The following is a 15,116-nucleotide window of genomic DNA, read 5'->3' as shown; positions in this document are numbered from 1 at the left end:
GAAGGAAATCCATTCTATCTTGGGAGACAGTTTTCCACCAACATTCAAACACCGTGAGGGGGGAAATCTGTCTTAAGGACATAGTGTATCTACACTAGGCTCAAATTTAATTAAGAAGTACAAAACACTTACAAGACAAAATGTTTGTATAGTTTGGTAATTGGTAAAGAGTAAGTACAATTAAGTTGTATATTCCTAACAGTGGTCAATCATCTCAAGTTGTAAAACCAAATAACATACATAAGCACATCTTATAATCAATACTTCAAAATTAAAAGATCATTTATAACAAACTTTGCTTGTTTGAGTGGAGAATTCAAGGCCAATGTAGCCTAATAATTGGTGTACCTTCTTCAATGCATGGCACCTTAATATGGTAAATTCTTGAATCGGACGTTAACTTAAAGAGTAGGACAGAATAGCCCATTAAATGTGTAGAGAAGATTTATTCCACTTCCAGACGTGGCCCCCACATGATGATAGTATAAAATACCCCTAATACCCTTCCACAATATTTATATATGAAGACATTGTATCTCATATGTACGACATTATGTAGTGTTGTAACATTCGTATTTGGATAACCTAAAAATACACGTTTAACTGAACTAAATATGATCATAGTAAGACATTGTAGCTCACTTGTATGACATGATATGTATGGTGCTATTAAATTCGTATTTGGATAACTAGAAAATACACGCTTAATATGGTTTTCATCCATATTGCCACTACTACTTTAGGTCTCTTTCCAATAATTCAGTACTCATCAAATGTTCTCATCTCTATATGACTTTTTCACCAAAAGTTGGCTTTCATTCTCGAATAAATCGTATTTGGATAACCTGAAAATACACGTTTAACTGAATTAAATATGATCATAGTAAGACATTGTATCTCAAATGTACGATATTATGTCGTGCTGTTAAATACACGTTTAACTGAACTAAATATGATCATAGTAAGACATTGTATCTCACTGGTACGACATTATCTGCGTGGTGCTGTTAAATTCGTCTTATTCTAGCTATTTGAGGGCTCCTTTTCCTTAGCTTTTTAATATTCATTATTGTTGTAGAAATTTATTCTGAAAATGAACATAGAAACAACATAACAAGGAACGAAGACATTATATTGAATAATAGTATATAGGTGGAGGAATATCTCACCGAAGCACATAAGTACTTGTCATCACGCCAAACACAAACATTAAATAACAAATAATCTACAAATCAAGTTCATAGTAACCAATCTCATCTAGATTATGATTTTTAGTAACCAATCTCATCAACTTCACAAAATTATTAGTGGGTTACGATTTTTTAATTGGTAGAATACATCTTGAATGAGATAACTAAGAAAAGGGGAAGCCGATATCTTGAAATCTACCTTGCAGGCTATAATCTCCTATTAGTTCAAATTATTGTATAGTGATCACCACCATCACCTTAGCAATGGAAATGTAGTCTGTTTTTGGAAGAGGATACCAACGTTTTTCTATGACAACATATGTTTTTTTTTAATGGTATGACAACATATGTCTTAGTGGGTTAGAAGAAAATACAAGCTTTTGGAAAGTGTTAAACTAGGATAGAGAGAGAAAGCGATGAGAAAGAGGGATCGTGAGAGAAAATAAGGAGAGAGAGGACGAAGAGTATAAACGTAACTGTGTTTTTATCAAAACTACTTTTTGTGTGGAGACCACGTCTAAAATGGGATTAAAACATCTATGCCGCTTTCAACGGCTAGAATGGAATGATATTTTATTCAACTCCAATCCAGCAATTTACCGTAAAATAGATCTAGATTTGCCAAGACCTGCCTAAACATCAACCTTTTTGGCTGAAACACATATAATCTATTTGGATTCGTATAAAGCTTCATATAAAAGTCACAGCAACAGTACTATTCATTGTACAAAAACGATATGAATATACTGAATATCTTCAATTTTACTAAAATGAAGATTTGACATCCAGCTTACAATTTGTTCAAATTTATGTAATGAAGAATTGACATACTGGTTTAATATTAGAAACACACCATCTTCCACTCCTTAAACTCTACAAAGCCAAATCCTACAGAGCATAATATTTTGCGAAAGTCTTCTAGATTTCATCTATGTACTACCATGGCTAACCCGCAAGTTGAGGAAACAAGACCAGAGTAATGCAGCCACTAGCTAGGTTCAAAAATATATAATCTTGCTCTACTCCAACAATTCAGTGGGTTGCATAATATAAAAAACAGCTCCGTAATTACAAATCGCAACAACATTAAAACAACAATTAGCAATGCCCATAACTGGTCTCATCGCGAACTCAATCAACATAAAAACAGCCAGTAACAAATGATGGTGGTCAACTGCATACACTTTTAAATGGTAGTGAAAATACCTTGATTTCAACCTGGTTGAAGTTGTTTCCATTGTAAAACTCCAATAATCTCTGGAACAATGATCATGTTACGCAGATGAGTCCTAACAGGTTCCGCCTTCTTCTCTCCAATTTCGCCTCCTCTACCCAAACTCACACAGCACTCCTCAAAAACTCCTCTCTCACTCTCTCTCTGGACTACGTCTCATCTCCCGTCTCATCAACACCCCATCTCTCTCAACTACTCAAGTTTGTTTTATCTGAGAAACGCCCAACATGGTATCAAGAGCATAAGTTTCGGTCCTGGTAATTGCAAAGGGAATAGCGCCCTTGATTGGAATTGCAAAAAAAATGCTAAAAGAAGTTTGATTCAGTCTCATTCACCAAGACTTGTTTCTTTGGAGCAACAAGGGACGACCTGGGTTTGTTATTTGTGAAGAAAATTGTGTTGGTTTGTTTGCTTTCTTATTGATTTGCATTTTATTTTGGGGTCAATATAGTAAGTTCTTATTGGGCTTTTGTTGAGGTATTCGTTTTGCTTGAGAATGAATGGAAGTTAGTATGTGGTATTTGATTAAACTTGGTTGTAAGTTGTTTGATGAAATGTTTACAATAGCATTTACACTATGTATATGTATGTAGGGATAGGTTGGTTGAATAGCACTTCAATTTGGTGGTGTGAATTGGTATCGGTCATGCAAATGTGAGTGATGGCAGTAGCATTTTTCTTCCACTAGTAGTCTAATTTGGTAGTGAGTGGTGTAAGTATTGTGGTTATTTGCATCATAGTCTTGATGGATGGTAATTGATAGTTGTTTGTAATTCAAGTTGAGCCTTCGGGATGCTCAACTTGTATATTATGTATCTCTTCCGCTTGAATGGTTCTCTTGGATAGCAGTTTTCTTTGCCATTTGGGCTTTATGATTCTCATATGTTGTGATTGTTTTAGTTCATATTACGATTCCTTATGATTCTTTGCTTTTTCTCTCGCTCTTCCAGCCATCTGTAAAAAAATTCGCCTAACCATGGCATGCACTAGGGCTCTGCTCACTCCCCACTGCTATGCAGTTATAGTAGTAATAAGCGAAGATCGTGGACTCGGGTGTGTAAAAAAAAAAGGATATATAAAGGTGGCTTTGATAAGTAAGTAAGTAAAGTAAGTAAACTAAAGTGTTTGTGTTTTTTTCCCATCTCTTATCCTAAGCTCTCCCTTCTCTCTCTTCATTTTTCAGCTGCTCTCTAAATCTACTACGTGTTATTTTATTGAGTTACAGATCTGTTGTCATTGTAAGAGATCTTGATGAAAATGTGAGAGAGAGGGAGAGGGAGAGATAGTAAGGAGTATATGATGATGAGTATGGCTGGAAATGGAGGAATGAATGGTAGTAATAATGGGAATAATGGGAATGTTAGAAATGGAGGGGCAGCTTCAATTAGTGCAGCAGCTACTGCTATTGATCATACTAGATTTCCTCGCCGAAGAGAACGGGTAATTGTTCTTTTTAAGATTGTTTTATGTTTGCATTCTATGAAATGTTATGTGTTTACTTAGATCTAGTTTATTGTAACGTGGTTTTCATGAATTGGTTGCTTTTATTTATGTTGATCTTGGAGAATGGAGAGTAATGAGGTTGGTATTTATAATTTTAATACTGAAGGTTATAATGTTTGATATAATTAGTTAAAGGGTGAGCTGAAATTCAGTTGACTTTGAACTTGGGAGTGAAGGTTTTCAGATCTATGTAGAATTTTTAGTTCTTGGTGTTGGTTTTTTTTGTCTTTTGGAATGTCAACAAGTAGGTGTAGACAAAAACAACTGCCATTTTCGGGGAATTGAAACAATATTTGATATCGTTTTCAGTATATGTGTTTTGCTGGAACATTTCTGTTTTGACTGGTTTCAGCTTTGCTTTTAATAGTATTTATTAGATGAAAGGTATACGCGATTATGTAGATTCAAGAGTTTGACCATTAATGGGGGATTTACCTTGACGTTTCAATAATTTTCGTATTCTGATGTAGTGATGTGATTAGTTTGCCTAATATGAACCATTTGTTGTTTGGTATTGTCGCACACTTGATTTATCTTTTTATACTCATTTTTTTTATATTGATTGGCAATTTGGCAGTTTATTATATCATTCGTAATGAGTATTTGCTGCAACTCTTGACTCCAAAAGATTTCTCGCAGTTACAAATCTTGCTAGCAAATGTGTATTGTGGGAAAAAGGTTGTTCAGTAGGTCTTTTTCTATAAAAATTGATTCTTGTACCTGTTGAAACTATTAGTTAAAGATGTGTGCAGGAACTGGGATGGGAATGAAAAATAAATAACTGTATTCCAGTCCAATAGAGATTTGAAACATCTTATGTACTTGGAAAAGTATTTAGTTCCTGGTTGTCTTTCCTATAGGTGTAACTTGCAAAACAGTAGAACTTTCTTCTAAAATTTGTTTTTACCTAGCAGTCATATTTCAAAGTTTGTTTTCGCTTCGCTCTATTCAAAATCCAATTTGAGTACTGTTTTTGGTTCATATGGTTTTCAAACATTTTCGGTTTGTGGGGATCTATTAAAGAATAAGTAGCTGCTCATAGGTGGAGTTGTGCTTATGGACTAGATTCCTCCATTTGATGTTGATCTCGAAGTTAGATTAGACTTCATCACTTTATTTTTGAAAGTATGATGCAGTGCATTAGCAAATCAACATTATAGGCACGTTAGAGAGAGACAACACGTGTGTTTCTTGTGTATATACTTTTTGTCCTTCCTAATTTCTATAAAACCAGTCATTCATCCTCAACTGGACTCTCTGTGTCATTGATACTGTGGGAAGAATTTGCTGAGGTCTTTCACAATGACTTATGAAAAAAAAAAAAAAATGGAAGAAGATTATTTTCCAAGTGCACGTGCAGTGTGAAGCACTCCTAAAGCAAAACTAATCGCCAAAGTTTCACATTCAACAGAAGATATACTGTACACATACTTGCATGCATAAATGTGGTTAATGTTGGTTCATGCAATATCTTAGATTCTGATGCCTTGATAGATTTTATCTAAGAAAACAAATAGTGGAATTTCAAATGTGTTATTCGAATGTAATGTTGCATGTGATTGAAAAACGGGAAACCATGTTTCAGAAGTTTGTACTTTTATTTGTTTCCTTTTTACTGTAAATTTCATAAACATAATGTTTGTGATGTTTATCCTATTAGCATTGTAATGTGTTATTTCTAGAAAGTATCATGCAAAAACTTATGAAGATGTTTAGGAAACAATTCCAAGCTTTATGACGTACTCTGTAAATTCTGTGACATCAATATATTCTCCATTTGTTACTGGTATGGATTTGAGCTTATTAGAAATAAATATCTATGCAGCGGAGGAGATGGGGAGGCTGTTGGGGTGGGCTGTCATGCTTTGGATCTCAGAAAGGTGGGAAGTGTGTTGTACCCGCATTTCGTATTCCAGAAGGAAATGCATCAGGTAATCGGGCAAATGGAGCTCAACCTGTTGGGATGCCTAACCAAGCTACAAATATAAATTTGTCTCTTCTAGCTCCACCATCTTCACCAACTCTGCCCTCCCTTCAACTGCTCAATCGCCAGTTGTTTCTTGTCAATGTCCGCTAATTCTCCTGGTGGTCCATCCAATGTGTATGCAACGGGGCCCTATGCCCATGAAACACAGCTCGTCTCACCTCCAGTTTTCTCAACCTTTACCACAGAGCCATCAACTGCTCCTTTCACCCCGCCGCCAGAATTAAATCATTTAACTACTTCCATCATCCCCTGACATGCCTTTTGCTCTGACTTTTTCATCTGCTATGGATCTTAAAGGCACCAGCAGATCAAGTTATGTCACAGCCAATGATCTTCAAGTAACTTATCCACTTTACCCTGAAAGTCCTGCCAGCAGTCTCACTTCTCCTATTTTGGGAACTTCTGGTGATTGCTTATCATCGTCTTTTCCTGAGCGTGAATTTCCTGCAAAGTGGGCTGCCTCAATTTCTGCTCAGGACTCTTTCCGGAGCTCATCATCAAGGTTATTTGGGCTTGATACTGGCCCATCCAATAATTTTATGCTGTCTCGAGATACAACTTTCTTCTACCCTGCTGCTTCTCCACAATTTCATCTGGATCAGGCTCGGACAAGTGTTTCCAGGGAAGCAGATGTTCAGTCAAGTAGTGGAAATGGACATCAGAACAGGCACACTAAAAGTTCTAAGCCGGACGTTGAGGAAATTGAAGCTTATAGAAGCGTCATTTGGGTTCAGTGCAGATGAGATTATCACAACACCGCACTACATTGAGATGTCAGATGATATTCTGGATGTTTCGTTTACAATGGCGCCTTTGGCCTCCAATAATAAGGTAGACACGGAAGAAAAATTAGTACCACTAACATGGAATAGAGGTGGAAATGCCCAAACTACGTATACAAACCCTCAGGATGATAGAGGCCTGGGTTCAGCATCAGACCGAGCAGCCAATGTGGTGGGTTGCAAAGTGCAGGAGTTGGGCAGTGTTTGAAAAGGTGAATATTAATGAAAAGTGCTTTTTAATACCTTGATATATTATATTTCAACTGAGAATACTTTGTTCCTGATTTCCTCACCGTAAATTATGAAGCTGTATTTTGCGTATGTATTTGGTAGCAAGATACGAGTAGGAAACCTGTACGACTTTGTGTAGATATGCAAGTCTATCCTTGTTTTTGTTTTAGTAGTAGGAAACATTTCCAACTTTAGGAACTTAAATTGAATCAACATAACTTCTTGTGACACTATTCACTATTGCACAAGATGTCCAGAACTTTCTTATATCAAGGTTCATATGTCTATACCAGCTTCTCCCGGATCTAAATTTGTCTATATCAAGGGTCATATGTTTATACTGCATTTTTTTCCGCTTCCTGATGTCACTAATACTTTCTTTCTGATGTTTCAGGTCACGATTCACCAAAGCTATCAACAGATGTTACCGACCGAAATCAGTCTGATAACGAGGTCATGACTGATGAGGATGATATATTTTCGAAGATGGGAAGCAGCAGAATTAACAAGAGATATCAGTTGGGTTTGTCAAGCTCTGATGCTGAAATAGACTATAGAAGGGGCAGAAGTTTAAGAGAAAGGAAAGGAGATCTCAGTTGGCGCAATTAGTGGATCCAGTCAAAAGAATGCCAACTTGTACTAATTTGCAAGCTTATTTGTTTTCGCAGTCTATCGATTTTGGGGTTTTCTCTGACGGGTGGAATGGCCTAACTATACTACTCTCTACTTTTCTTTAAGGGTATTTTTGTTACAATCTGATTCCTGCTGCAATGTTAATATTGGATGAATGATGCTTGTACTCTATCTAAGTGTCCATGGCCGAAATTAGATTTAATAATTGTATTTAGTAGAAAATTGCTGTCTTTATTGATTCATGTAAAGCACTGCCAGTGGTTTTATGGTTATAGGTTTTGTTAAAGCTATATGCTTGCATAGGTCGTGCACGTGAGTGGTGTGTCGAAATCAGGAAGAAAGAAATGGTCGTTCCAAGCATTTATATGTCCTCGATTCTCTGGATAAACCTATGCTAATGTTTTGTTAATGCAAGTCCACTGCTGGAAATTTCTTTAGTGATTTTTGAAATGTAACTCCTTAATTTGGTAAACTGATCACGAGTCACTAATTTTTTTAAGAATAAGGGTTCTTGAGATCTTAGAAACCCTACCTGCATAATCTGGACGTTATATACCCACATTGGCTACAGAAGTTAAGAGTTGAGTCGGAATGAGAAAATTAAAATTAGTATTGCTTACCTCATTCAATACCTTTGTCTAAAGTCCGTGTTTGTTCTGTAGGTGAAACAACCTAGTGGAACTACTCTCGGTCACGAATCATGATTTCTCCAGTTGTATTCTTGTTCATGGTCATAGAAAATTAGAAACGCCATTATGAGCCAAGGTTAATTTCTCAATCAGAAGTAGAGTCAGACACGTATTAACTAAATTTCTTGTTCGACAAATCATAGTAACATGCATCTGCTTTGAAGCGGCAAACGTCCTAATTCCTCTCCAAACTGGGGAAGGAATCACTGACCGGGTGGCTTGAGTGGGGGTATGCCTGTATGCCATCCTAATTACACGGTTTTTTTGTTTAAAAAATTAGTGTTTAGGAACCAAAACCATGATTTAGGAACCAGAACCATGAAATTTTTCAACATTCCACGGTTAGAGGTTCCCAACACTCACTGTGGGGACAATCTGTTCTTCTCATGTAGCACAACAAACGATAAATACATTGTAATCAATACAGCAGATAGTGTTTGCAGGTAAAAAACAAGTATAAGAGAAATGACCAGGCACCAAAAGAGACATGCTGGGAGAAATAAAGAGAGTTCATACTATTAAAATAAAGTACTAAGACAATAAAGTCTAATTCAAGACGTCCATTTGTAATCAGACTTAAACAAAACAAGTTCTAGACAGGCAAACAACTATTCCTCAAACAAAAGCAAATCCTGCTTAAGACATTGGGCAGTAGCACTTAAAAAGAACGACCAGAACATTCTTCACTTGAGCGGAATGAACCTAGATGAGTGAGTGGCACCAATACCAGGTCTTCCGTGTTTCACAGGCTTGTACGAAATCGAAAACTCTGCCAAGTAATGGCCAATCATCTCAGGCTGTAAAACCAAATAACATACATAAGCACATCTTATAATCAATATTTCGAAATTAAAAGATCATTTATAACGAACTTTGCTTGTTTGAGTCGAGAACTCAAGGACAATGTAGCCTAATAACTGGTGTACCTTCTTCAATGCATGGCACCTTAAAATAGATCTAGATTTGCCAAGACCTGCCTAAACATCAACCTTTTTGGCAGAAACACATAATCTTTTTGGATTCGTATAAAGCTTCATATAAAAGTCACAGCAACAGTACTATTCATTGTACAAAAACGATATGAATATACTGAATATGTTCAATTTTACCCAAATGAGGACTTGACATTCAGCTTACAATTTGTTCAAATTTATGAAATGAAGACTAGACATAGTGGTTTAATATTAGTAACACACTTCATCATCCACTCCTTAAATTGTACAAAGCCAAATCCTACAGAGCATAATATTTTGCGACAGTCTTCTAGATTTCATCTATGTACTACCCAAACGTATTGGCTAACCGCAAGTTGAGGAAACAAGACTAGAGTAATGCAGCCACTAGCTAGGTTCAAAAATAATCTTGCTCTACTCCAATAATTCAGTGGGTTGCATAATATAAAAAACAGCACCATAATTATGAATCACAACAACATTAAATCATTCGATTTCCATATGCTAATTATCACAAGTGAGCTCAAAACAACAATTAGCAATGGCCATAACTGGTCTCATCACGAATTCAATCAACATAAAAACAGACAGTAACAAATGATAATGGTCAACTGCATTGGAAACATTTCTAAATGGTAGTGAAAATACCTTGATTTCAACCTGGTTGAAGGTCTTTCCATTGTAAACTCCAATAATGCTTCCAATCATCTCTGGAACAATGATCATGTTACGCAGATGAGTCCTAACAGGTTCTGGCTTCTCACCAGCAGGAGCATCACGCTTCTGCTCACAGTAAAAAAAACACATGAACACTACATTAGAAAAGTACTTCCAACATAACCAAAAACATAGATAATATGACAACCAAACATGATAAATAAATTAAATGATCAATTTATCCAATACAAACCATCAAATAACAACACACATAGATTTCATTGTTCAATTTCTCAAATAGGGTTATTCAGTTATTTAGATTTAACCAATATAATCTTTTAAAAGTTGTCCCAGTTCCTAAATAACCATTTTGAAACAAAACAATACTAAACCAATAAACTCCAAATACAACCTACATATTACAAAACATATGACAATACCATTCTTTAATATATTCATTTGGGCAATTTGAATAAAACCCATCAGTCTGACTATCAAACAATATTAACCCAATTGCATATATACCTATTATTATATTCCTAAATGACAGTCATTTAGAGACAAAATAAACTAGACCAACATCTACATACCAAGTTCCTCAAATCATTGAAATTTCAGAACCAATAATCATTTGAAAATAAAATAATAAGAAGAATACTTACAGCCTTGCGAAGCTTCTTGATAAGAGCCATGGGTTTCCTTTTCAAACCACGTTGAAACCTACGACGTGCACGTGCAGTGAAAAGCTTAACCAACTCATCAGTACCCATATCCAAAAGCTGGTCCAGATCCACTCCTCGGAATGCAAACTTCCTAAACGTTCTCCTCTTTGGTGCTGCTCCTCCTACCTCAACCTCTGGTTCCGCCATAATTTCCTTTCTTCCTTGGAAAAATCAGACCCAACTGCTTTTCTAAACTAGGTTTCGGAGCTGCAGAGAGTGTTTTTTTTTTTTTGTTTCGTTTTGTTTTAGGGTTTTAACTAAGTACTACATTTTACATAATTACCTTTTTGTCCCCCGTATTACATTTTCTTTCTAGGGTTTTCGAAACTAAATGGGCCGGACCTTTGTAAATGGCCCATACTTCTATAAACTTGATTATCAAGCAAGCTGTGAGTATGTGACCCACTCGGATTCCGGATTCAAGTGAAAATATATGAAAATTAAAAATTTGCTTGCTTATAAATACTTATTAGTAGTTGAGCTTCTATAAAATTTGCTTGCTTATAAATACTTGTTTACAAACAATGGACATAACATCACAAATTGAAAGAGACTCTGGTCACGAGGAAACTTTCATTAAAGACATCAACGTCATAGTATCGAACCTTGATCAACTCATCCAAGACCAGATCATTGTGTTCTTCGAGGTTCATGTTAGCAAGAAGCAGCAATGGATAACAAGGAGGTGGTCAGAATCAGGTGAACTTCTTAGAGTCAGTAGAAATCCTACCGTCACCGATGAATTTTCAGTACGGTTCTTGGATTGGGTCACAAATTTCGATGCATGTTATAGCCAAATTTACGAGCACATAATCACCAATTTAGGAGCACAAAATATGGGATGGTCATTGAAATGGTTCAAGAATCTGGCAATACTTCACCAATTTCAACGAGGCTATATATCTTGAACTAAACAAATTAGTCTATTCACTTAACAACTATGAAAAGCAGTTGTCTTCCATTCAATGGTGGTGCTATGGAAACGTAAGAATTCAATTATTTTTTTAGTAAGAAATTAAACGTTCAATTGAATTTTGCCAAAGAATGGTTTAATCTCTGCTAATGAGTAGAGTTTTCCTAGTTAAGGGGCATTCCTATAACTTGCTTATACACCGAGTTATAAGCAAAGCTTGAGTAATATTAGGACAACTAGTAGAGCGCCTATGGTCACAAATACTATCGGTGACCTCCAATCCAATGATAGGTTAAGTTTAAACTTTGACAGTGTATTGTGAAAAATTATTGAATTATTGGTTAAGGTATATATCAGTTTAAGATTATAATGTAATTTCGTATTGGTTATCCAAACAACAATTAAAGAGAAAGTAAACTCATTCAAACATCTTAAACATTCAAAGAAGATGATCCTTGTAATATAACATGTTGACGTATATAGAGTCACACTTATTTAGTAGTTGTTGTTTTGGTGGATAAGGTAAACTTATCACCCAAGTTAATTTGAGTATAAATATATGAACCGATGGGTAGAGTAAATATACTCAGAACCCTTAATTTCCCTTGTGCATCCATCTCTCTTCTTCTTCACCTTCTCTTCTAACCCTAACTAATTAATCATCATATGACTCTCCTAGTATAAACTAACATGGTATCAGAGCTGACTCTGTTTGGAGTATGCTAGAAGAGAGATCTGATGTTTCAAGGTTCCAGTTTTAGTATTAGTCTCAGTATTGTCTTTTAGTATTGTTTCGCTTCTGCAGTCTCCGTCTTCCACAATCTCTCTGTCTTAGTATTGATAAGAGAGGCACAACCTCTCTGTATCTTACAGTCTCTGAAGTTAGTATTGCTATATGGGCGCTCGCTCAAGATTGCCTTCATAAAGGCGTGCATGCTCTCCTCTCTGTATCTCATAGTCGTTGTTCAGTATTGGTATAAGGGCGCACGCACTCAAGATTGCCTTCGTAAAGGCGTGCACGCCCTCCTCTCTCTTCAAAACCTATATCGCAGTATAGCTAGCACGCTCTCTTTATCTATACAATGAATACTTTTTTGCTTAACAATGACTGACATTGTTCCAAAAACCGATAAATTTGGTAATACATCTGTTTTCTCTGTTGGTATGACTTATGTCAAATTGGAGGGTATTGCCAATTACCTTCAATGGGCAGAAGTAGTTACAGTTTATCTTATTGGAAAAGGTAAGGAAAGTCATTTAACAGATTCCCCAGTCATAGATGATAAAGTAAAGACAACATGGACGAAATATGACGCCTTGGTTAAGAATTTCCTATGGAACACTATGGAGAAGGATGTTTGTAATACTGTGCGTTTTTTTAAAACCTCTAAGGAGATTTGGAAATATTTGCAAGAATCATATTCTCAATCTACTTCACGTATATTTCAGTTGTATGAGAACATCTTTGATCTAACTCAAGGAGATATGTATATTTCTGAGTATTATAATTCTCTTCGTAGTAAGTGGGAAGAACTGAATATTTATCACCCATTGACTACAGACATCAATAAGTTGAAGAAACAAAGGGAGGAATTTTGAGTCTCAAAATTTCTATTTGGTCTACGTCCCGAGTTTGCTAATTTGAAGACCCAAGTTCAAGCTGAATTAAAAAGCTCCCTACTCTGTCAAAAGCTTATTCTCGTCTTTCTCATATTACTGCACCCCCTCCATGGCACAATGACAATACAACTTTATTGATCCCTCCAAGCAATAATAATTATAATAACTCCACCTTTGGTCGTGGTAATGGAGATAGAAGGGGTAGAGCCAGTTGTGGACGTGGAGGTGGTCGTAGCCAAGGGAGTGGTCATGGTCGTGGTATGGGTGGTTTTGCTCCTTGTGAACTGTGGGTGCACTAATCATAGTTCTGATTTTTGTTGGGATATAACAGGACGCCCACCTATGCACAAAGCCAACAATGCCACAATATTTGATCATAAAGACACTGATTTTCAGAAAGTTCAAGAAGATCTTGCGGCCTTGATGAAAAGGATACAAGCTATTCCAGTCAGTTCATTGAGTTTATCAAACATACCCACTACAACCTTAGCAACTTAGGTAAATCATGTCTTCATACAAGTGGTAACAACTCTTGGGTCATTGACTCAGGAGGTTCTGATCATCTGATAGGTAATCCCCAGTTGTTTTCTAATCTTGAGTATACCTATAAACCATCAAATGTCATGTTAGCAAATAGGGCTAAAGCTAGTATTCTTGGTCGGGGTACTGTTCAGTTAACTTGTCATGTATCACTTGTCTTTGTTTTACTTATTCAAAATTCTCCATTTAATCTATTGTTTGTTCATCGTCTCACCCAATCCCTTACGTTGTATTTCAGGATCTACAAACAAACACTAGTTGGTGGAAGTGTATAAGCACGGCGGCATCTATTACTTTCAAGATGGGTATGGGCACTCTCACCAGAAACAGGCCCTCACAGTTTCAGTATCTCCTATTCAGTGGCATAGGCGCCTTGGTTATCTTCCTCTGAATAGTTTACATTGTTTAGTTCCTAGTATTTCTTCCAGTATTCAGTCTTTAAGTTATGAGGTTTGTGAGTTAGCCAAATATCGTCGTGCTACTTACAAAAATAGATTGAATAAGTGTTCAAGTGCTCCTTTTCAGTTAGTTCATTCAGATGTCTAGGGTCCTTGTAGAACTACTGGCCTTTTTGGAGCCAAATACTTTATTACATTTATAGATGATTTCTCTCGGGTTTATTGGGTCTATATTATGGAAAATCGTTCTTAAGTATTCTCTACCTTTCAAAAATTCTATGCTGAGATTACTAATCAGTATTCTGCAAGCTTATATATTTTTTGAACTGATAATGCCAAAGATTATGACTCTGCCTTATTCAAGTGTTTTTTAGATGACCATGGCATTACACATCAAGCCTCCTGTGTGGATACACCACAACATAATGGGGTTGCTGAGAGAAAGAATTGAACTATTCTTGAAGTTGCTCGAATCTTAATGTTTTAAACAAATCTTCCAAAGCTTTATTAGGCAGAGGCAGTCCTTACTGCCACATACTTAATCAATTGGATGCCCTCTTCAGTGTTAGGTGGAAAAACACCACACTCTGTTCTTTTTCCTGGTCAACCATCATTTCATCTCCCCCTTCGTATTTTTGGTTGTGTTTGCTTTGTTTATAATCTCCAACCTAGTCGTGATAAATTGGACCCTCGTGCTATTAAGTGTGTCTTCCTTGGGTATTCACGTAGGCAAAAAGGGTACAAGTGTTATAGTCATCATCTGCGTAAATCCTTTGTTTGTGCTGATATGATGTTTTTGAAGATGTCTCATTTTACTCTTTAGACGGTAAGGTGTCCACTGAGCCCTTTGAGGACTGTCTTCTGTCTCCCAGTATACTCTTAACCCCTCCAATATTAAATGAGGGTGTTGTTGACCTTCCACAGGTTGTTGGTGCCACTGAGGGTGTTGTTGTGGACAATATTGTTCCTGAGGTATGTGCACCAGCACCTGATGTTCGAATGCTTGAGGAAGGAGGGTGTGCGCCCCTTGCAGGAGCCATTCTAGAGCGCACGCGCCCTTTGCA

The 15,116-nt window shown here is 36.4% G+C and overlaps 1 protein-coding gene and 1 pseudogene across 2 annotated transcripts; one reads left to right on the top strand and one right to left on the bottom strand.

Annotated features, from left to right (window-relative positions):
- Nucleotides 1–1,915: 1,915 nt before the first annotated feature.
- Nucleotides 1,916–7,832, top strand: LOC147496693 (uncharacterized protein At1g76660-like; annotated as a pseudogene). Its single transcript, XR_015194859.1, has 4 exons — nucleotides 1,916–3,522; nucleotides 3,608–3,864; nucleotides 5,753–6,908; nucleotides 7,322–7,832. The product of XR_015194859.1 is annotated as an uncharacterized protein At1g76660-like (transcript).
- A 913-nt stretch (nucleotides 7,833–8,745) lies between these two features.
- On the bottom strand, nucleotides 8,746–10,929 carry LOC147496692 (small ribosomal subunit protein uS19). The gene is made up of 3 exons (XM_086559623.1): nucleotides 10,522–10,929; nucleotides 9,851–9,985; nucleotides 8,746–9,046 (listed from the first exon to the last, which is right to left on the bottom strand). Exons 1-3 carry the CDS (start codon nucleotides 10,726–10,728, stop codon nucleotides 8,933–8,935), a joined length of 456 nt encoding a protein of 151 aa, XP_086415749.1. The 5' UTR covers nucleotides 10,729–10,929; the 3' UTR covers nucleotides 8,746–8,932.
- Between the last annotated feature and the right edge of the window lie 4,187 nt (nucleotides 10,930–15,116).

Source organism: Coptis chinensis, chromosome 5, assembly GCF_015680905.1.
Source record: "Coptis chinensis isolate HL-2020 chromosome 5, ASM1568090v1, whole genome shotgun sequence".
Classification (NCBI taxonomy): domain Eukaryota; kingdom Viridiplantae; phylum Streptophyta; class Magnoliopsida; order Ranunculales; family Ranunculaceae; genus Coptis; species Coptis chinensis.
This window is presented reverse-complemented; position numbering and strand designations above follow the sequence as displayed.